At 43.5% G+C, this 22,836-nt stretch overlaps 1 protein-coding gene across 1 annotated transcript in view; it reads right to left on the reverse strand.

The window, feature by feature from the left end:
- Window positions 1-22,836, reverse strand: part of xylt1 (xylosyltransferase I) — a 250,210-nt gene that overhangs the window by 26,386 nt on the left and 200,988 nt on the right. Inside the window, exon 6 of the mRNA XM_087997591.1 lies at window positions 4,590-4,806. Coding sequence (XP_087853717.1) covers window positions 4,590-4,806 — 217 coding nt within the window. The remainder of the gene's footprint in view (window positions 1-4,589; window positions 4,807-22,836) is intronic.

A 22,836-nucleotide genomic window follows, 5' to 3' on the forward strand; every position in this document is an offset into this window, starting at 1 on the left:
CCAAACAGTCATATATTTTCATGTGAGTAAGCAAAATGTACCTAATTACCTGTCCCCCTGTGAGCTTTTACTAATCACCCAGAATTCCAGAGCAATATAATTGGTACAAAAAGACAGACTACTGGGAGGAAACAGAAAGCGACTAATGGTAAAAACAACATGTACAGACAGTACATTCAAAAGGAAAAGACAAGCCCAGGAACTCAATATTAAGAGAGCAATACATAAGAACATAAAAACATAAGCAATAGGAGCAGGAGTAGGCCATCTGGGCCATGGAGCCTGTCTGCCATTTAATCAGATCATGATAATCTTTTTGTGGACTTCCACCCACTCAATATAACCCTTAACTCCTTTATTGTTCAAAAATCTCTCTGTCTTTGCCTTAAAAACCTTCAATGAGGAAGCCTCAACTGCTTCACTGGGCAGGGAATACCATGGATTCATAACCCTTTGGGTGAAGAAGTTCCTCCTCAACTCCTGCTCCTCGTTATTTTGAGGCTATGCCCCGAGTTGTAGTTTCACCCACCAGTGGAAACAATTCCCTGCTTCTCTCTTATCTATATCCTTCATAATTTTATATGTTCCTATAAGATCCCCCCTCATTCTTCTAAATTCCAACGAGTATAGACCCCGTATACTAAATGTGTCCTCATAAGCTAACCTTCTCAATTCCAGAACTAAAGTAGTGAGCCTCCTCTGTACTATCCAGTATAACTCTATGACACTCAGTAATGCATAAGTTGCTATCCACCATCATCTCAAAGAGGCAGTGTCTTCTCGGATTACACCCTTGGAGCTCTGCGAGACATTCATATTAACGCCAACCAGAGAAACATGTCTGTTTTTGTTGATACAGTCAGAGATGACCTACTATGAATGGTTGGTTCATTTCCAACATGAACAGATTGCCTGTGAAAACAGACCTTGCTGAGCCAATGTACCCTCTGTGCTGCACGCTCACTCAGGGGATTTGCGTAAGCTGATCAATATGCGATACATTGATTTGCAGTTTCCATTGGCCAAACTGCACACACACTTTGGAGGTGTGTGCAGCAGCAAGAAAAATGAGAAGGAATGTCGTTCATAGGTGCAAATGGATGGTTTATTTTGATTGACATGTTTAAAAGTTTTTTTTGAACTCTCTCTTTCAATGCTGCATGTTTATTCAGACAAGATCAAATGATGTAAAATGAGATACACGTCTGTTATTGTACGAGAAGGGTTCCATCTGACATTTTTATAAAAGCAAGGATTGTAAGGGCAACAGATGTATTTAAGATTTCAAAATGGGTTATTTTGTTAAGTGTGTGTCAAGACTGGCTATTGATTTTCTATGACTCACTGTTCTGTACTGTGTTCTTGGTGAATAGGCATGGAAATTGCAGGGGTCCATGGAAAAAAGGAGGCCATAGAAGGTGAATGAGAGGCAAGGGCGAGAGGACTAAGCATAACTTTTAACACAATTGGTTCAAAGACCTTGTAATCAGATCGCTTTGGCACTGTTTCCAAAGGCTGCCTGCCAATTGCCACTCGAGATGGTAAGCCTGACTTCTCCCTCCCTGAAGGGAAGTACAGCAGAAGGCAACCTTTTTAAAGGAAGTGGATCTGTCAATTTGGGAAATATCTTTAACTGAGCTTTCCAGTTCGATGTCAAAATCCCAGTTCATGGTAACAAATTAATCAGCATCCGTAGAAATAATTTGCTCTCTAAGGACGCACAGTCTGTGTTTTTGCTGCTATCCAAAGATAATAAACTTTGATGTATTTGAAATCAAGCCTAAAATCCAACAAAATAGTTTTTTTCTGAAAATCAGCACACCTCTTCTTTGACCAGCAGCTTTCTTTGCTTCTATATGAGTGACTTTGACAGAAGATAGAAACTGGAACATTGAGCAGAAACCAGGCTAATTGTCAAAATTACACAGTCACCATGAAACACGTCCCTGGAATTAACAGGCAAGACAGCAGTTTGCTTTACTCCACCTCCCCAGACAGGTACTGCCAGACCAGAGGAGACTTTGACAACTTATCCTGGCCACATCTGCAGATGGCATCACTGCACAGTACCGGGACATGATACATACCTCTGGCAATTGTAAACATGAGTATTATTTTGGGATGGAAATAAAAACAAACTGCTGGTAAGTGTGGGAAGATAAAGAACAAAATTATGTCATCATAACTGAGTATGTCAAAGCTCTGCAGTTCACTAATTAATAAAGAGGTATGTGGAGACATATGTACATCTTTGAGAGAGAGAGAGAGAGAGGATTAGCCACGAACATGCTGAATGCCAAAGCAGGCTCTATATACTGACTGACCTACTCCTGTCCCTGACTGACCTACTCCTGTCCCTGACTGACCTACTCCTGAGCCTGACTGGCCCACTCCTGATCCTGACTGGCCCACTCTTGCTTTTCTACCTTTCTATTAGGAATTATGAACTTCTTAAATAGGATATGATCATTTAGAAAACAGATTTTATACTTTCTATACTGGATAAACAGCAAACATAGGACATAGAAAGCTCATATTATACACAAACCACACAAAATGGTTGACCTTTCATGACACTGAATATTTATAATAATGATAATAATTTATAATAATAAAGACTGGAAAGTGAGGTGATACTTTGTTGGTTATATGTTCTTGCTTCACATTTTTTTGCTGAAATCCACAAGAAATTAAGCGACATCAAGAAACTACAGAGATTTCACTGAATGAAGACGGCAATCAGAACTAAATCATTTCTGGATCTATAGTACATAGGAGCAGATAGAGGCCATTCAGCCCATTGAGTTCCATCTGCCAATGAGATCACGGCTGATCTGATAATCCTCAAATCCACTTTGTCACCTTATTCCCATAGCCTTCAAATCTATTACTGATTAAAAATTTGTTCATTTCAGTCTTGAATATATTTAATGTCTCAGCCTTAAACTACCCTCAGTCCTAAAGAATTCCACAGATTCACTTGTGATTCAATTCAGCATTCTGTAAAATGTGTCACTTCATTTCCTATACATGTCTGCAATAAATGTGAGAAAATCAAAAGTAAATCCTAACCAATAAAATATTACCTCACGTTCCAGTCATTGTTATCACTGAGTAAATGTCCAATGTCATGAAGGATCAGCAAGTGTATAGTTAAACAGATGATTCTTTCTCAAAGTGAAATTAGAATCACTGCAACATTACCTGATTATCTTAAAGTCTAAGACAGTAACACATGGCTATTTGTGAATGTCAAGTTCACTGTAGACATTATCCAGATAAACTCAATGCTGATATGAACTATTATCTAATTTGTAATAATAAGTTTCAGGAACATTGACCTGGGTTTTAGCCCAGAGCAGGAAGCTGTGTTGCAATCAGGAAAGTCTGAAGATTTACAGGGATCCTTTCAGATTTTTTTCTGTCAGTTTATTGTCCACAGGCAGCCTGATAGGTAGGTGAGAAGCCTGGGGAACAATCCTGGGGAACCCAGAGGAAAGCATGTCGATGAAGGGGTGAAGAATACAAAGTAATCAATCAATGAGGAGCATAGCTGCTGGTCACAAAGTGAGTGTCGTGCTGGTGGATGGTAGTGAGGGCAAGTAGACATGATGGGTATTGGTTTAGTGGGTGGCTGGAGGAAGCCTGGCCCACAGGCAATGCTATAATGATACTTGCACCTTTTCATTTTCTGAGGCCAGGAAACACCAACTGACATGAGTTTGAAAAAAGACAAAGATTGTTGAAATGAAGGAAGGCAGCCTCATGCCATCATTCAGATGGACCTGCGAGCAGATCCAATTAATCATGCTTCATTGCTCCAGGGTTAAATCTACAAGTGGGGGAGTTTGAAGTGGGCTATGGTTCCAGTTTCAAAATTCTAACATACTATTTATCTCTTAGTCCTTGTTTGGGGGAAGTGAAGTAGGGTTAAATTATTTCTTGATTCAGAGGTAAACATCAAAACTCAGTATGAACATACATCTGATTGATGGCTGCCCAGGAATTCTAAACTTTGGGGAAACATTGTGAGGAAACCTGGAAGCCGTTTTACAACATGACAACAATTCACTATTCAGTCGTTTAACTAACTTGGCAACATAACTTTTTTAAAAATGAGAATCAACAGTTCATCATAATATAATACACAGTGATGACAATAGATACTCAGGTCATTTCAAAAATGTGGAGATTTCCGTAGCATTTGTAGTGAATCTGAAAAGACCAGAATATTCTAAAATGGGCTAGTCTTTTTAAACCACAGATTCTAACTCCCCCACATACAATGTTCTTGATAGCTGCAAATCATGTGGTCAAAAGCTGCAGCAATTAAGCAGCACTGGGTCTTATTCTAGTGGAGCAGGCACTGCCTTTGACTTTTCCTTGGCTCTGGACAATGCCTGTTCTGATTCTTAACATGGCTATGATGTCACATGCAATAAACTGTAAATTCAGTCTTTAAATCAAAAATATTCACTTGCTTAAAAGTCCACTGATACCTAATAGCTAAACACAACAATTGTGGTGAGACACAATACATTTTCTTTTTAAAAATATTCACAAAGGAATCTTAGCTTTTTCTTTCCTACCTCAGCAGGCAGCAGGGTGTAGGCATAGAACTGCTTCATGTGGCTCACCAGCTCATCTTCAGAATAGTTCACATATTCCACAAATTTTCTACTGAGGAGGAACCAGTCAGAACCACCATCGACAGTGATACCTTCAGGGATTTTCCTGTCTCCTAGGCGCCACATGTGCGTATCACACTCAAAGAAAATCCTGTCTAAACCCTGCTTCCTTATGAACCTGGAGACAGGATGGAAAAGCAAAATTGAGACATGATATGATGATGCATGAACTGTAGCAGCAATTAGGAAAGCAGCTATAAATAAACTCCTTATTGAAACTGTGACCTGGTGGCATACAGCAGATTAAAACAAGAGAGTTCTGACTTCATGTGTCATTACACTCAGCGATTGCAACAGTTCACAGTTTAAAGCTACCTACTTGAATTCTGCTGTGAATGAAAGCACAATGTAACCAGGAAAAGGGCCATTCATCTCCTTCATTAAACACATCAAGAGATCTGAAAAGACATGTGATCCAAATCTCTCTCCATACTGTCAACCATGACAGGAAATGCATAACAATTCAAGGAATTAATGGAGAAATTCTATAATTTAGACTTCACAGATTATTGCACCACTTGTAATGCAACATCGTAGCATTTTGCCACTTATTTTTTAATGTAGTGTGAACAAAATACATTTGAAGGCTATAGCGAATAACTGTAGTGTTCACACTTCTGCTCAAAAGATCACTGTAGCGAACACTTTTCTCACTGGAATGACTTTATTTAATTTCCAGCTACCTTCCATGACTGAAATCTCTTCCTCTGCTACTTTGGAGATAACATCAATGCAGGATGTCCATCAGGGATTTGATGGGTTTGGATAAGGGGCCCATTCTATACACACAGAGCCATCCTAATGAGAACAATCTTTCAAAAATAAAGAGCCACAGCTTCCGACAGATCTCATCTATCTCATTATTCCTTGGGATCGGTGACTAGCTCATCAGTTTGTCACCAAGGATTTTAAAGTAAAATTACCTGTTTCATAAAACTTTTCTGAAAGCTAGCTTTAAGAACAGAAGGAGCAGAGTTACAGGAGTAGGCCATTCCTGATGAAGGGCTTTTGCCCGAAATGTCGATTTTCCTGCTCCTTGGATGCTGCCTGACCACCTGTGCTTTTCCAGCACCATTCTAATCTAGAATCTAATTTCCACCATCTGCAGTCCTCACTGTTGCCATTCAGTCTGTCAAACCTACCCCAACATTCACTATTATGATGCCTGATTGAACATTCTAAGGCCTTTTCCCTACTCCATCCCTGCAATCCTGTACACCATTGGTAATTGGAAATATATCAATCTCTACCTTAAACATACTCAGTGACTGAGCTTCCACGACCCTTTGGGGTGGAGAATTCCAAATAGTCCTCCTTATCCCAATTAAGTAGCATCCCCCTGGTTTGGTCTCACAATTAGAGAAAACATTTTACCTGCATCTATCCCATCGAGCCCTTCAAGTATTTTGTAAATTTCAATGAGATAATCTCTCATTCTTCAAAGCTTGAGAAATTTGAAAATATCACATTTGACTCCCTTCTCTAAATCATTGATATATATTAAGAACATAAGGACTAGGAGCAGGAGTAGGCCGTCTGGCCCACCGTTCAATAAGATCATGGCTGATCTTGTCATGGCCTCAGCTTCACTCACCCACCCTCTCACCATAATCCTTAATTCCTTCACTGCTCAAAAATCTATCTAGCTTTGACCTAAGAACAGCTGGGGCACAAGTCATGAGAATGATCTACTTATTTCTAATCCATTTTCTGTCTGTTGGCCAATCATTAATCCATGCCAGGATATTACCTCTGATGCTATGTGCTTTAAACTTCTAACCAGCTTCTTGTGGGGGAATTTATCAAAAGCATTCTGAAAGTCTAAGAATGCTGTGTCCATCAATCTCTTTTATCAATTTTGTTAGTAACATCTTTAAAAGACTCCAAGTTTGACAACACTATTTTCCATTCACAAATCCATTATGCCTATGACCAATCAGGTCATGATCAGCCAGATGTTTATTTAATCCTTCCTTTGTAAAAATGCTAACATTTTCCGTATTACTGGTGTAAGGCTAACAAGTTTGTAGTTCCACATTTTCTCTTCCTCCCTTCTTAAATAATGGGGTGACATTTGTTCTAATCCACAGGAATCATTCCAGAATTGATGGAAATTTGGAAGATAATCACCATTGCATCAACTATCTCTAAAGCTACATCCTTCAACACCCTGGGATGTAGAATATCAGGTTGTGGGGATTTATCAGCTTTCAGCTCCATTCATTTTTCCACACAATCTTCTTACTGATGCTAATTTCAGATCCCTACTCCAGCGAGATCTTTCTCAGTGAAAACAACGTAACAATTTAGCTTCTCTGCCATTTCTCAATTCCACATTACAAACACTCCTGCCTCTGCCTGCAATGGAAACACATTTGTTTTAGCTAGATATTTCCTTTACATATATCTTTTGAAGCTTTACAGCCTGTTTTTATGTTTTTATTTGCTAAATTGCACTCATTTCCATTCTCCCTTTCCTTCTCAGTTCCTTGGGCCTCCTTTGTTGAATTGTAAACAACCTCCCAATCCTCAGAATTACAGCTATTTCAGGAAACTTTCATCAACCTTTTCTTTTGACTTTACCTAATCATGAGCTTCCTTTATCAGTCATGGTTGGCTGACCGTTCATTGAGTTGTTGCATCTTGAAGGACTGTAGAGTCATGTATGCCATGGACTAGTTGCCTGTGTAGAATGAATGTATTGAATGTATTTTCCCAAACCACTTCTACTAATTTGTTCCTCATGTCATCATTTTCCTTTTTCAAATTTAGCAACATTGCTTCACAATGAACATCTCACCAACATCATGAAAAATTCGATATTATGCTCATTCATCCTGAAGGATTCTCTTACAATTTGTTCTCTCAACCTGAGCGCCTCCCTTACTGATGTTCTGGTCCCATCACTTATTATCAGGGCAATGCCACCTCCTTTTTCTTCTTCAAAAAAACCAAAGAACTGCAGATGCTGGAAATCAGAAACAAAACCAGAAACTGTTGGATAAACTCAGCAGGTCTGGCAGCATCTGTGGAGAGACAGCAGAGTTAATGTTTCAGAAGAAGGTCATTGGACCCAAAATGTTAACTCTGCTTTCTCTCCACAGATGTTGCCATTCCTGCTGAGTTTATCCAACAATTTCTGATTTTGTTCTTTTTCCTTCTTGCCTGTCTTTCCCAAAAAATGAATATCCTTGAACATTCAGCTCCCAGTCCTGGTCACCCTGCAGCAGGTTTCTATTATGATAGATCAGACCCCTGTATCTCAAATCCTGTTTTTAGATGCCTACCTGTTGTAAATGCTGCATATATTCAGGCAGATTTCCCTCAGTTTTGTTTTGTTTTTGGGACATCATTCTGTTTTCGGACCAGACTCAATGCTTGGGTTTGTTTCTTCTGCCTCTCCCTAGCACCTTTTCAACTTCCTGTTACTAACCTTAAATTTTTCTGATTTGGGTTACCCCTCAGATTCTCACCCCCGACAAGCCAATTTAAACCCACCCCAACAGCACTAGCAAATCTCCCCATGAGGATGTTAATCCCAGTCCCATTAAGGTGTAACCCATCAACTGGTACAGGACCCATCTGCCCCTGAACTGGTCCATCTGTCTCAGAAATCTATTATCCTCCATTCTACACTCAGCAACGCATTCCACTATTTCTTTGGTTCAGGGTTAGTTGGTACTCTTGTCTCTAATTCTGAAGTTGTGGGTTGGAATCTGACTCCAGAGAATTTGAAACATAATCCAAGCAATAACTCATTGCAGAACATTGGATTATTTTAGTTGATATTCCACCACAACAAAATTAATATCACATAAGTAAATGGAAGTGGTTGAGTTTGTTGAATTATGTTCTAAATTGGACATACAGTTTATCTGAAGCTGACTACCAAGGAAATACTGCACTAAATGATTGCTGGGATGAAAGGATTGTCCTAATACAACAAATTGAGGAGACTAAGGTTACATGTGATTGCATAAAGACCACGCCTCTGAACTAAACACATTGATCAGGACTTTGGATCCAGTCCTTCAGAGTTCCCTACGCGTCCTCATCCCAAGAACTTCTCACGTAGGTGACTTCAACTGCCTTCTGAAGATACACAAAGCCAAAACGCCAGGACGTCCCATCATACCAGGCAAGGGGACCCTGTGTGAGAACCTCTCGGGCTACATCAAAGGCATCTTGAAACCCATTGTACAGGGAACCCCCAGCTTCTGTCGCGACACTGCAGATTTCTTAAAGAAACTCAGCACCCATGGACCGGTCGAACCAGGAACATTCCTCGTCACAATGGATGTTTCCGCACTCTACACCAGCATCCCCCACAATGACGGCATCGCGGCAACAGCCTCAGTACTCAACACCAACAACCGCCAATCTCCAAACACCAAACTACAACTCATTCTTTTTATCCTCGACCACAACATTTTCACCTTTGACAACCAGTTCTTCAACCAGACACATGAAACAGCTATGAGGACCAAATTTGCACCTCAATATACCAACAATTTCATACACAGGTTCGAACAAGACTTCTTTTCTGTACAGAACCTCCAAACAACACTATAGACCAGGCAAATTGATGACATTTTCTTCCTCTGCACCCATAGTGAGGAGTCACTGAAACAACTACACAGTGATATCGAGTTTCATCCCACCATCAAACTCACCATGGACTACTGTTAGTATCTGTCTCATTCTTGTTCACATGCGTCTCCATCAAGGATGGGTACCTCAGCACCTCACTCTACCACAAACCCATGGATAACCTCACGATGCTACACTTCTCCAGCTTCCAACAGAAACATATTAAAACAGCCATCCCCTACAGTAAAGCCGTCCGCAGACACAGGATTTGTTCAGATGAGGAGGAATGTGACGGACACCTGAAAGTGCACAAGGATGCCCTCATAAGAACAGGCTAAAATGCTCAACTCATCGACCGTCAGTTCCAACGTGTTCCAATGAGAAACCGCAATGACCTCCTCAGGAGACAGACAGAGGCTGCAACCGACAGGGTACCCTTCGTTGTCCAGTACTTCCCAGGAGCTGAGAAACTATGCCATGTTCTTCGCAGCCTGCAACACATTATCAATGAGGATGAGCACCTCACCAAGACCTTCCCCACACCTCCACTTCTCGCCTTTAAACAAACACCAAACCTCAAACAGATTATTGTTCGCAGCAAACTATCCAGCCTTCAGGACAACATCAATCACAACACTGCACAACCCTGTCACGGCAACCTCTGCAAGATGTGTCAGAGTGACGGCATGGATACCACCGTTACACATGGGGACACCCCCCACCATGAATGTGGCAGGTACTCATGTGACTCTGCCAACGTTGTCTATCTCACATGCTGCAGGCAAGATGTCCCGAGGCATGGTACATTGTTGAGACTGAGCAGAGGCTACGATGATGGATGAATGGACACCGCGCAACGATCACCAGGCAGTATGTTCCCTCCCAGCCGGGGAACACTTCTGCAGTCTGGGACATTCGGCCTCGTACCCTCAGGTGACCATCCTCCACGGCAGACTTCGAGACAAGAGACATTGCAGAGTGGCTGATAGCCAAGTTTGATACCCATGGGGATGGCCTTAACTGGGACCTTTGGTTCATGTCACACTACAGGTGACCCCACTGCACTATACACTCTCTCTTACACAAACACACACACACACTCTCTTACATACTCACACACTCATACACAAGCTCTCTCTCATATGCAAACATATACATGCCCTCACACCCACGCACGCACCCTCTCACAGGTAATTACCCCATCACAGTCACACACATACTTGACCAAGCTTACACACACACATGTTCACACACACTCTATCACGTACACTCACACCCACATGCACACACTCACTCCATCTTTCCTGCACACGTATACATATAGTTTGTGGGGTGAATTTGTATTTGCAGAATTACATTTTATTTGCTGAAAAGCTGCATAAATCCATGCAAGATTCTGTACATGCCACTTTAGAAACTGAACCAGTCTGAATCAACATTGGGACACAGTCAGAGTTTAAGTCACACCTTGAATGCATTGTCTGAGCTGAGATGGCACGTATTGTTAGAAAAGCTATCTTGAGAATGTAACTTAAAAGGAGTTCTGGGATTTATGTATTCAAGAACCAAAACTAGCATATCCCATTCTAAAAGATGAAAGACTTAATCTAAAATGTGTTTAATATATCAATTAGATTAGATTCCCTACAGTGTGGAACAGGCCCTTCGGCCCAACCAGTCCACACCGACCCTCCGAAGAATAATCCACCCAGACCTATTTCCCTTACACTATGGGCAAGTTAGCATGGCCAATTCACCTGACTTGCACATCTTTGGATTGTGGGAGGAAACCGGAGCACCAAGAGAAAACCCACGCAGACACGGGGAGAATGTGCAAACTCCACACAGACGGTTACCCGAGGCTAGAATTGAACCTGGGACCCTGGTGCTGTGAGGCAGCAGTGCTAACCACTGAGCTACCGTGCTGCCCTAAATTTTGTGTCTTGTGGTCTTGTCACCTTGAAAGCTAGTGCTTCCAAATAAACCTATTGGACTATAACCTGGTGTTGTGTGGATTTTTAACTTTGTCCACCCCAGTCCAATACTGGCACATCCAAATTGCAAACAATCTCATGAGAGATAAGTCGTAAAAGTTTTAAGGAGCTTGATTGGTTAGATGCTGGGAGGATTTGTTTTTTGGTTAGAGGGTCTCAAATGAGGAGTCAATACTTTCAGAGTACAAAGAAAATCTAAAGCCCAGGAACAGGCCCTTCAGCCCTCTGAGCCTATGTCGATAAAGGTGAACAATTTAGGTCCAAGGTAAGATGTTCTTCACTTAAATATATGTAAACCTTTGGAAATCTTTTGTGCAGAGAGCTGTGGATGGTCAATCACTGAATATATTCAAGTCAAAGATATTTTTTGGACATTACGAGCACTAAATATAGGGATAATGTGATGAATATGGTTGAGGTGGAAGGTTAGTCATTATCGTCTTAGGGGGCCAAACGGTCTACTCTTGCTCCTATGTTCTCTAATGTTTCTTGCTGCTGCACAAGATCATTGAGTTCCACAGCTGACAGCAACTTTCAGAATTGGAAGTCAATGCACCAACATGGGTATACGTGACATAAGCATGCATACACGTAATGTGAGCGAAACTTTGGAGTAGCTGCGTGGTCCCAAGAGGGAACACTGTCCTGCTCCTCTATGATTTTATGTTCTTAAGATGATATGTTTATGAATCATGCATTTCACCAGCAGAAAACTATTTCTAACCGTTTAACAAGAAGCTCAGCATTAACTTTGACTTTGGTTGCATCCACGCCTTTGTCTTTTATGCAAATTAGTATCACCACTTTGCAGTGCATCCTGGTCATGGAATTTAAATTGCTTTGTGTAGCATAATAAGATTGTTGCCAAGTTATAAATCTTACTAATTAACCAACAAAGGCAAAAGTCAAAGACAGCTTGATCGTGGCTATTACTTTGCTGGCTGGAACATTTCTGTAAAATTGGAAACACAACTAAAGCAATCAAAAACAAAGATCTACAATGAATAGTACAAGTTACTCCACAGGAGGATGAGCAGCATTTCATTACTGGAGCTATGCAGTCAGTGTAAATTCTTTCCAATTGCTTTCTGAGTCAATAGGTTCCTATAATTATTCTAACCCAATCTAAAATGTCTCCTCGAATTGCTTTTATATAATGTGGAAAAATAAGAAAAGAGATTTGTATGTTTTCAGGAGATACCAACCATTTCAGTGTTTAATGAATTTGAACAGTAACATATGTTGAGGTTTCTATCGGAGATATAAAGCCTTGCAAATGCAGTCAGTCTCTGATGTTCAATTACACAAGGGACACATAGCTTTTTATTTGGAATGGCAAGGAAGATCCTTATCCCAAAAGTTGTTTTGAATTGCTAGGATTCAGGAATCGGTTTCAGGCAAATAATTTCTACAATGTGACATTTACAAACCAAACTGAATTGTGCAGAATAGAGTAAAATGTAAGCAAGTTATTTAATGGAATAAGATTACACTAAAAATAGATATAAATATTGTATTCAATGAAGAAAACCACAAGCAGCCAGTGTAGTAAAGAGATCAATAAGGGCGATGGCAGGCAATCTCAGTAACAATGGTTAAATTAGGAGTCAGAAAATTATTACTGTAAATAGGTCAGATTCAGGTGAGCAACTAAAGCATGACAGTGGTACTAAAATTATTATTTCAGATCGATATTTCTAAATCCTACTGCCAACCACAGGTCGAACCTCAGGTAATAAAATTGTAAACAATTCTGATATAATAAGAAACATTAAGATGAATTAGATTGCTGGTTCAGAGGACATTCACCAAAGAGTGATTAAAGAATGAGAAAACCACAAGCCATTTGCCTAGAACTTTAACAACTCAGCGACCTTTTGAGTTGTTTGAGTTGTTCTGTTTGGTTGGAAGGATGCCCAAAGTAGTTCCAATTTTCTGCAAGGATAACAAATCAGAACTCAAGAACTACTGGCCCAGTTTCAAAGATCAATTGTAGGGTAAGGGACAAGATTGTAAAGGTTACCCTTTATGATCACCTGGATAGGGTAGAAATCATCCGGGACACTCAACAAGGATTTCTGAAGGTAAAACAAGTTTAAGCCTCATATATCAACAGTAAAAGATTCAGAAAGGTAGGAAGAAATGATTCCCTGCTTAAACAACCTGCATCACTTACATTGAAAAAGTGGGACTATTCACTTTGCTGGTAGTGGAGTTTGGAGTGATTTGATATGGGTTTAAAGATGATGTGATCAAAGCATCAGAATTTTCTGAAATAACAATCCTTTGCAATCATGGATGATACAGAATTTAGATTGGTGTTATCAGTCCTACTTTCCTTCTTGCTGTCATATTACGTATCAATGGCCCTAGACATTAATCAATACAATCTTCAGGTCAAACAAAATCAGTGTGCAACCATTACTGCAATCAAGATGCAATTAGTCTCCACCTTAAAGTCCAACATTTTGCCCCCTACTTTACACTTTAATTACAAATTCCCATATTCTCATTCTTAAAGTAAAACAGTCAATGTGAAATTCTGATGTAATGACATTGTTCTGCCGATGATGGCACTATGCTCCCCTGCTATGTCCTCCTTTGTTCTCTTATCTGGGCAGCTTGTTACATGGACCTGATTTTGTTTCTCTTGTGCCAAGTCATGTTATTTTCTTCCTCTTCCACCCCAACAATAGAAGGCCCTACGTTGCCCTGGTCTGTGTGCATGGTCTTGTGTAGGTTGCAGGTCTCCCAACCCCAAAAAAATGCTTTGCATCCTTACAAACTGCAGGATTGTGAAGTCCGGGCATCCAAATGAAATTTCTCGAGACGTGTATTGTAGCACTTCTTTGTGTGCTCCCAGGCTGAAGTAACAAATGCTTGGTTATTATTTTGAAAGCAAGCAACATTTTGTGATTATAATATTATAGCTGTATGAGAACTTGTCAATTTTTAGATTCCCCCACCATAGCCAGGATCAATGGATGAGAATTCTTTGGAGCATTCATTATCATTTCCATGCAGCTACAGTAATTGGATTTAGCTTGTGTATTTAATCAAAGATGAAACAAGATCAGCATCTCCACATAAGATTAAATATTATCCACCTACATGCACACTGATAATATGCTACAATTGGGCAGCCTGAAGAATTCTTTGATAATCCTGTCTGATCAATTTGAATCATGTATTATTCTCTTACACTACACATCAACTCACTGAAATAATCATTCTTTTTTCAAATTTCACTTAGTTTTTGGTGACCCATGTCCTTCTTCATACCTGCGGAATTAAAATTAAATATTAAAAAGCAATAAAGTCTTTAATCCTTTTGTTGACTTTTAAAAAATATAATTCATTCTGGGAGTCTAGAGACTGAAGCAGCAGGAGTTTCCTTAGCAGTTTCTGATTAACATGTTATTTTGTCCATGAAGAATGATTATGTTTACATTATGTAGACATGAATCTTGAGCTGGGTACAGGCTATTCGGCCCCTTAAGTCTACTCCTCCATTCAAGATAGTCGCGGCTGATCTGATGATGCCTCACCTACAGATTTGTGCCCACCTCCTGAATTACTCTGCTCTGAGGAAGCATCATATCAGACTCGATATGATTGCTTCCCTCTCCACACATGCTGCCAGGCCTTAGCATTTCTCCAGCACTTTGCTTTAGTTCCTGATAACCTTTGACTCTCGTTAGTCGTAAGTTGTGAACAGATGACTATTCTATATCTATAGCTGCTATGGTTCCATTCACCACTGCAAGATATTTAACAAGTTAATCCTGAAAGATGGGGGCAAATGGTGGCTCTTTATTAATGCCATTGGACTAGTTACCTGGACCTATCCGCCTCCTGGCAGCAGAGTGAAAACTTGTATCCCCTTGCACCCCCCCTCCCCCCCCAACCATGATTTGTATCTATGCAAACTAGAAATGTGAGTTGGAGTTAAGTTGGAGAAATTCAATATCTCCTAATGTGCCCCAGGAGTTAAATCCCCACTCTCCACGTTTGCCACCCGAGTAAAGCAATCTGAAAATCCTCAGCAGAAAATTATAACAGAGCTTCAATGTTAAAAAGTTAATATTCAACAGACGTTTCAGCTTTCTATACTGTTGATTGCTAATGTGAAACTGACTCTATGACGTGTTAAAACAAGAGGTATGTGCATATCTTGAGGCATTATCATAGCAGTGCGACAAATCCTTTTATGTAGGTAGATTTGTAGAATATTAGAGCAGAGAATGCCAGCTTGTAAATTCACAGCAGCTTTGATTTTATTTTTCCCAAATCACCTTGAAATGTGCTCTCTTGGCTGCCATGATATGATGTTAGGTACTTGTACTAGTATATTAATGATCTTGCAATCACATAAAACAAGTAGATAGCACAGCCTAATGGAATGAACAGGAAATTAAAACAAGATGGACAGAATCGTTCAGTCCTTGTTATTTCATTGTGTACAATAGATGAGCAAGTCTGCATATTCTTGCTGCTGAATTCATGTAACCGTTTCACGTCCTAACCAAGACTCTCTCCTGGATCAAGTCAGGACGCCACACAGCATAACAAATGTTTCATAACAGGAAACAGATTGTGGGAAATTTACCAATTGTGCCAGGCTGGAGCATATTAACATCTCATCTTCAGTGAAACTTGCCAGTTGGACACACCTAAGGGCTTGCAACAGGTGCCCTTGATACGTCAAAGATGGCTATTGCAGACAAAGAAAACCAAGTGAACCAATTCCACCAGTGTTAGCAAAATCCCTACACTCACACACCTTTCACCTTTGGAATTTAACAGCAGTCTGCAATTTCAATTCTATTTTCACTTTTGCCAGATTTGCCCACTATTTGTTTGCCACTCTGGGATTGTTTTCCATCCGGGGGACACCTGGCATCTGCGATGTTGAGAAAATGCACAGGGTTCAGAGGCAGCTGGAGAATCTGAGTATGAGACATTTCTGTCAAACTGAATGATGGGACAATTAATACCTGATACTCGTCCTGCTGCACCCACCGCTATTCCAAACACTGTACTCACCGCTATTCCAAACACTGTACTCACCGCTATTCCAAACACCGCGCCCACCGCTATTCCAAACACTGTACTCACCGCTATTCCAAACACTGTACTCACCGCTATTCCAAACACTGTACTCACCGCTATTCCAAACACCGCGCCCACCGCTATTCCAAACACTGCACTCACCGCTATTCCAAACACTGTACTCACCGCTATTCCAAACACCGCGCCCACCGCTATTCCAAACACCGCACCCACCGCTATTCCAAACACCGCGCCCACCGCTATTCCAAACACTGCACCCACCGCTATTCCAAACACTGTACTCACCGCTATTCCAAACACCGCGCCCACCGCTATTCCAAACACAGTACTCACCGCTATTCCAAACACTGCACTCACCGCTATTCCAAACACCACGCATACCGCTATACCAAACACCGAGCCCACCGCTATTCCAAACACCGAGCCTACCGCTATTCCAAATACCGAGCCCACCGCTATTCCAAACACCGCGCTCACCGCTATTCCAAACACCGAGCCCACCGCTATTCCAAACACCGAGCCCACCGCTATTCCAAACACCGCGCTCACCGCTATTCCAAACACCGAGCCCACCGCTATTCCAAACACCGCGCCCACCGCTATTCCAAACACTGTACTCACCGCTATTCCAAACACCGCGCCCACCGCTATTCCAAACACTGTACTCACCGCTATTCCAAACACCGCGCCCACCGCTATTCCAAACACTGTACTCACCGCTATTCCAAACACCGCGCCCACCGCTATTCCAAATACCGAGCCCACCGCTATTCCAAACACCGCGCTCACCGCTATTCCAAACACCGAGCCCACCGCTATTCCAAACACCGCGCCCACCGCTATTCCAAACACCACACCCACCGCTATTCCAAACACCGCACCCACCGCTATTCCAAACACCGAGCCCACTGCTATTCCAAACACCGCACTCACAGCTATTCCAAACACCGAGCCCACCGCTATTCCAAACACCGCACTCACCGCTATTCCAAACACCGCACACACCGCTATTCCAAACACCGCACTCACCGCTATTCCAAACACCGCACACACCGCTATTCCAAACACCGCACTCACCGCTATTCCAAACACCGCACTCACCGCTATTCCAAACACCGCACACACCGCTATTCCAAACACCGCACCCACCGCTTTTCCAAGCACCGAGCCCACCGCTATTCCAAACACCGCGCTCACAGCTATTCCAAACACCGAGCCCACCGCTATTCCAAACACTGCGCTCACCGCTATTCCAAACACCGAGCCCACCGCTATTCCAAACACCGAGCCCACTGCTATTCCAAACACCGCACCACCGCTATTCCAAACACTGCACTCACCGCTATTCCAAACACCTCACGCACCACTATTCCAAACACTGCACACACCGCTATTCCAAACACTGCACTCACTGCTATTCCAAACACTGCACTCACCGCTATTCCAAACACTGCACTCACCGCTATTCCAAACACCTCACTCATCGCTATTCCAAACACTGCACTCACTGCTATTCCAAACACTGCACTCACCGCTATTCCAAACACCGCACTCACTGCTATTCCAAACACTGCACTCACTGCTATTCCAAACACTGCACTCACCGCTATTCCAAACACCTCACTCACCACTATTCCAAACACCGCACTCACTGCTATTCCAAACACCGAGCCCACCGCTATTCCAAACACCGAGCCCACCGCTATTCCAAACACCGCGCCACCGCTATTCCAAACACTGCACTCACCGCTATTCCAAACACCTCACTCACCACTATTCCAAACACTGAGCCCACCGCTATTCCAAACACCGAGCCCACCGCTATTCCAAACACTGCACTCACTGCTATTCCAAACACCACACCCACCGCTATTCCAAACACCTCACTCACCACTATTCCAAACACTGCACCCACCGCTATTCCAAACACCGCACTCACTGCTATTCCAAACACTGCACCCACCGCTATTCCAAACACTGCACTCACTGCTATTCCAAACACTGCACTCACCGCTTTTCCAAACACTGCACCCACCGCTATTCCAAACACCGCACTCACTGCTATTCCAAACACTGCACCCACCGCTATTCCAAACACCGCACTCACTGCTATTCCAAACACTGCACTCACCGCTATTCCAAACACCGCACTCACTGCTATTCCAAACACTGCTCCCACCGCTATGCCAAACACTGCACTCACTGCTATACCAAACACTGCACTCACCGCTATTCCAAACACCTCACTCACCACTATTCCAAACACTGCACCCACCGCTATTCCAAATACCGCACTCACTGCAATTCCAAACACTGCACCCACCGCTATTCCAAACACCGCACTCACTGCTATTCCAAACACTGCACTGACCGCTATTCTAAACACCGCGTCCACCGCTATTCCAAACACCGCACTCACTGCTATTCCAAACACTGCACCCACCGCTATTCCAAACACCGCACTCACTGCTATTCCAAACACTGCATCCACCGCTATTCCAAACACCGCACTCACTGCTATTCCAAACACTGCACCCACCGCTATTCCAAACACTGCACTCACTGCTATTCCAAACACCGCACTCACCGCTATTCCAAACACCGAGCCCACCGCTATTCTAAACACCGCGTCCACCGCTATTCCAAACACCGCACTCACTGCTATTCCAAACACTGCACCCACCGCTATTCCAAACACTGCACTCACTGCTATTCCAAACACCGCACTCACCGCTATTCCAAACACCGAGCCCACCGCTATTCTAAACACCGCGTCCACCGCTATTCCAAACACCGCACTCACTGCTATTCCAAACACTGCACCCACTGCTATTCCAAACACTGCACTCACTGCTATTCCAAACACTGCACCCACCGCTATTCCAAACACTGCACCCACCGCTATTCCAAACACCGCACTCACTGCTATTCCAAACACTGCATCCACCGCTATTCCAAACACCGCACTCACTGCTATTCCAAACACTGCACCCACCGCTATTCCAAACACTGCACTCACTGCTATTCCAAACACCGCACTCACCGCTATTCCAAACACCGAGCCCACCGCTATTCCAAACACCGAGCCCACCGCTATTCCAAACACCGAGCCCACCGCTATTCCAAACACCGCGCCACTGCTATTCCAAACACTGCACTCACCGCTATTCCAAACACCGCACTCACTGCTATTCCAAACACTGCACCCACCGCTATTCCAAACACTGCACTCACTGCTATACCAAACACTGCACTCACCGCTATTCCAAACACCTCACTCACCACTATTCCAAACACTGCACCCACCGCTATTCCAAACACCGCACTCACTACTATTCCAAACACTGCACTGACCGCTATTCTAAACACCGCGTCCACGGCTATTCCAAACACCGCACTCACTGCTATTCCAATCACCGAGCCCACTGCTATTCCAAACTCCGCACCCACCGCAATTCCAAACACCACGCACACCGCTATACCAAACACTGCACTCACCGCTATTCCAAACACCACGCACACCGCTATATAAACACCGGGCCCACCGCTATTCCAAACACTGCACTCACCGCTATTCTAAACAACGCGCCCACCGCTATTCCAAACACCGCACTCACCGCTATTCCAAACACTGCACTCACCGCTATTCCAAACACCACGCACACCGCTATACCAAACACCGAGCCCACCGCTATTCCAAACACTGCACTCACCGCTATTCTAAACAACGCACCCACCGCTATTCCAAACACCGCACTCACCGCTATTCCAAACACTGCACTCACCGCTATTCCAAACACCGAGCCCACCGCTATTCCAAACACCGCGCCCACCGCTATTCCAAACTCCGCACCCACCGAAATTCCAAACACTACGCACACCGCTATTCCAAACACTACACTCACCGCTATTCCAAACACCACGCACACCGCTATACCAAACACCGAGCCCACCGCTATTCCAAACGCCGCACCCACCGCTATTCCAAACACCGCACTCACCGCTATTCCAAACACTGCACTCACCGCTATTCCGAACACCGAGCCCACCGCAATTCCAAACACCGCGCCCACCGCTATTCCAAACACCGAGCCCAACGCTATTCCAAACACTGCACTAACTGCTATTCCAAACACCGCGCCCACCACTATTCCAAACACCGCACTCACCTGTATTCCAAACACTGCACTCACCGCTATTCCAAACACCAAGCCCACCGCTATTCCAAACACCGCACCCACCGCTATTCCAAACACCGCATTCAGCGCTATTCCAAACACCTCAACCACCTCTATTCCAAACACCACACTCACCGCTATTCCAAACACTGAGCCCACCGCTATTCCAAACACCGAGCCCACCGCTCTTCCAAACATCGCACCCACCGCTATTCCAAACACTGCGCTCACCGCTATTCCAAACACCGCGCTCACCGCTATTCCAAACACCGCACCTACCGCTATTCCAAACACTGCACCCACCATTATTCCAGACACTGCACCCACCATTATTCCAAACACTGCACCCACCGCTATTTCAAACACCGAGCCCACCCCTATTCCAAACACCGCACTCACCGCTATTCCAAACACTGCACTCACCGCTATTCCAAACACTGCACTCACCGCTATTCCAAACACCGCACTCACCGCTATTCGAAACACCAAGCCCACCGCTATTCCAAACACCGAGCCCACCGCTATTCCAAACTCTGCACCCGCCGCCATTCCAAACACCGAGCCCACCGCTATTCCAAACACTGCACCCACCGCTATTCCAAACACTGCACCCACCGCTATTCCAAACACTGTGCCCATCGTTATTCCAAACACTGTAGCCATAGGTCTTGGCAGTGCTTTGGTGTGGGTAGATGGTTGCGACCAGTACCTATCATGCTGGTGGGGATGAGATGTAATCTCTCAGCCTTACTTTCTCCTTCTCTCTCTCTCGAGCAATTTGCACATTTTGGGTTAGATTTGGAGAGCCCATCTCACACATTGCTCTTTCGGTTTGAATTGTGGGTGAAGCTATTTTCTTGCATGATTACTCCTGCAGTTTGCATCTTTCTGCACTTAATAGTGCTTTAAATGAGAATTATGTGGTGAGCAAAGGGTCAGTCTAGTGGCTCTCTGTTTAATGATCTCCATCTTCATTCTTACTGGTTGGCCCCTTTCCAATGGCCCTCTTTCTCCATATTGCTCCATGTTACTTTGTGTTGCTCCGTGTTGCTCAATGTTACTCCATGTTACTCCATGTTGCTCCGTGTTGCTCCGTGTTGCTCTGTGTTGCTCCGTGTTGCTCCGTGTTACTCTGTGTTGCTCCATGTTGCTCTGCGTTGCTTTGTGTTATTCCGTGTTGCTCCGTGTTACTCCGTGTTGCTCAATGTTACTCCATGTTGCTCTTTGTTGCTCCACGTTACTCCATGTTGCTCTTTGTTGCTCCGTGTTGCTCCATGTTACTCCATGTTGCTCCATGTTACTCCGTGTTGCTCCATGTTACTCCATGTTGCTCCACGTTACTCCACGTTACTCCATGTTGCTCCATGTTACTCCATGTTGCTCTTTGTTGCTCCATGTTGCTCCGTGTTGCTCCATGTTACTCCATGTTGCTCTGTGTTACTCCATGTTGCTCTGTGTTACTCCGTGTTGCTCCGTGTTGCTCCATGTTACTCCATGTTGCTCTGTGTTACTCCGTGTTGCTCCGTGTTGCTCCATGTTACTCTGTGTTGCTCCATGTTGCTCCGTGTTACTCTGTGTTGCTCCATGTTGCTCTGCGTTGCTTTGTGTTATTCCGTGTTGCTCCGTGTTACTCCGTGTTGCTCAATGTTACTCCATGTTGCTCTTTGTTGCTCCACGTTACTCCATGTTGCTCTTTGTTGCTCCGTGTTGCTCCATGTTACTCCATGTTGCTCTTTGTTGCTCCATGTTACTCCGTGTTGCTCCATGTTACTCCGTGTTGCTCCATGTTACTCCATGTTGCTCCACGTTACTCCACGTTACTCCATGTTGCTCCATGTTACTCCATGTTGCTCTTTGTTGCTCCATGTTGCTCCGTGTTGCTCCATGTTACTCCATGTTGCTCTGTGTTACTCCATGTTGCTCTGTGTTACTCCGTGTTGCTCCGTGTTGCTCCATGTTACTCCATGTTGCTCCATGTTGCTCTGTGTTACTCCGTGTTGCTCCGTGTTGCTCCATGTTACTCTGTGTTGCTCCATGTTGCTCTGTGTTGCTCCACGTTACTCCATGTTGCTCTTTGTTGCTCCACGTTACTCCATGTTGCTCTTTGTTGCTCCGTGTTGCTCCATGTTACTCCGTGTTGCTCCATATTACTCCATGTTGCTCTGTGTTGCTCCACGTTACTCCATGTTGCTCCATGTTACTCCATGTTGCTCTTTGTTGCTCCATGTTGCTCCGTGTTGCTCCATGTTACTCCATGTTGCTCTGTGTTACTCCGTGTTACTCCATGTTGCTCCGTGTTGCTCCATGTTACTC

The sequence above is a fragment of the Chiloscyllium plagiosum genome, unplaced genomic scaffold (genome assembly GCF_037043375.1).
Source record: "Chiloscyllium plagiosum isolate Xiang-an unplaced genomic scaffold, Cpla_swu_hap1 HiC_scaffold_20, whole genome shotgun sequence".
Classification (NCBI taxonomy): domain Eukaryota; kingdom Metazoa; phylum Chordata; class Chondrichthyes; order Orectolobiformes; family Hemiscylliidae; genus Chiloscyllium; species Chiloscyllium plagiosum.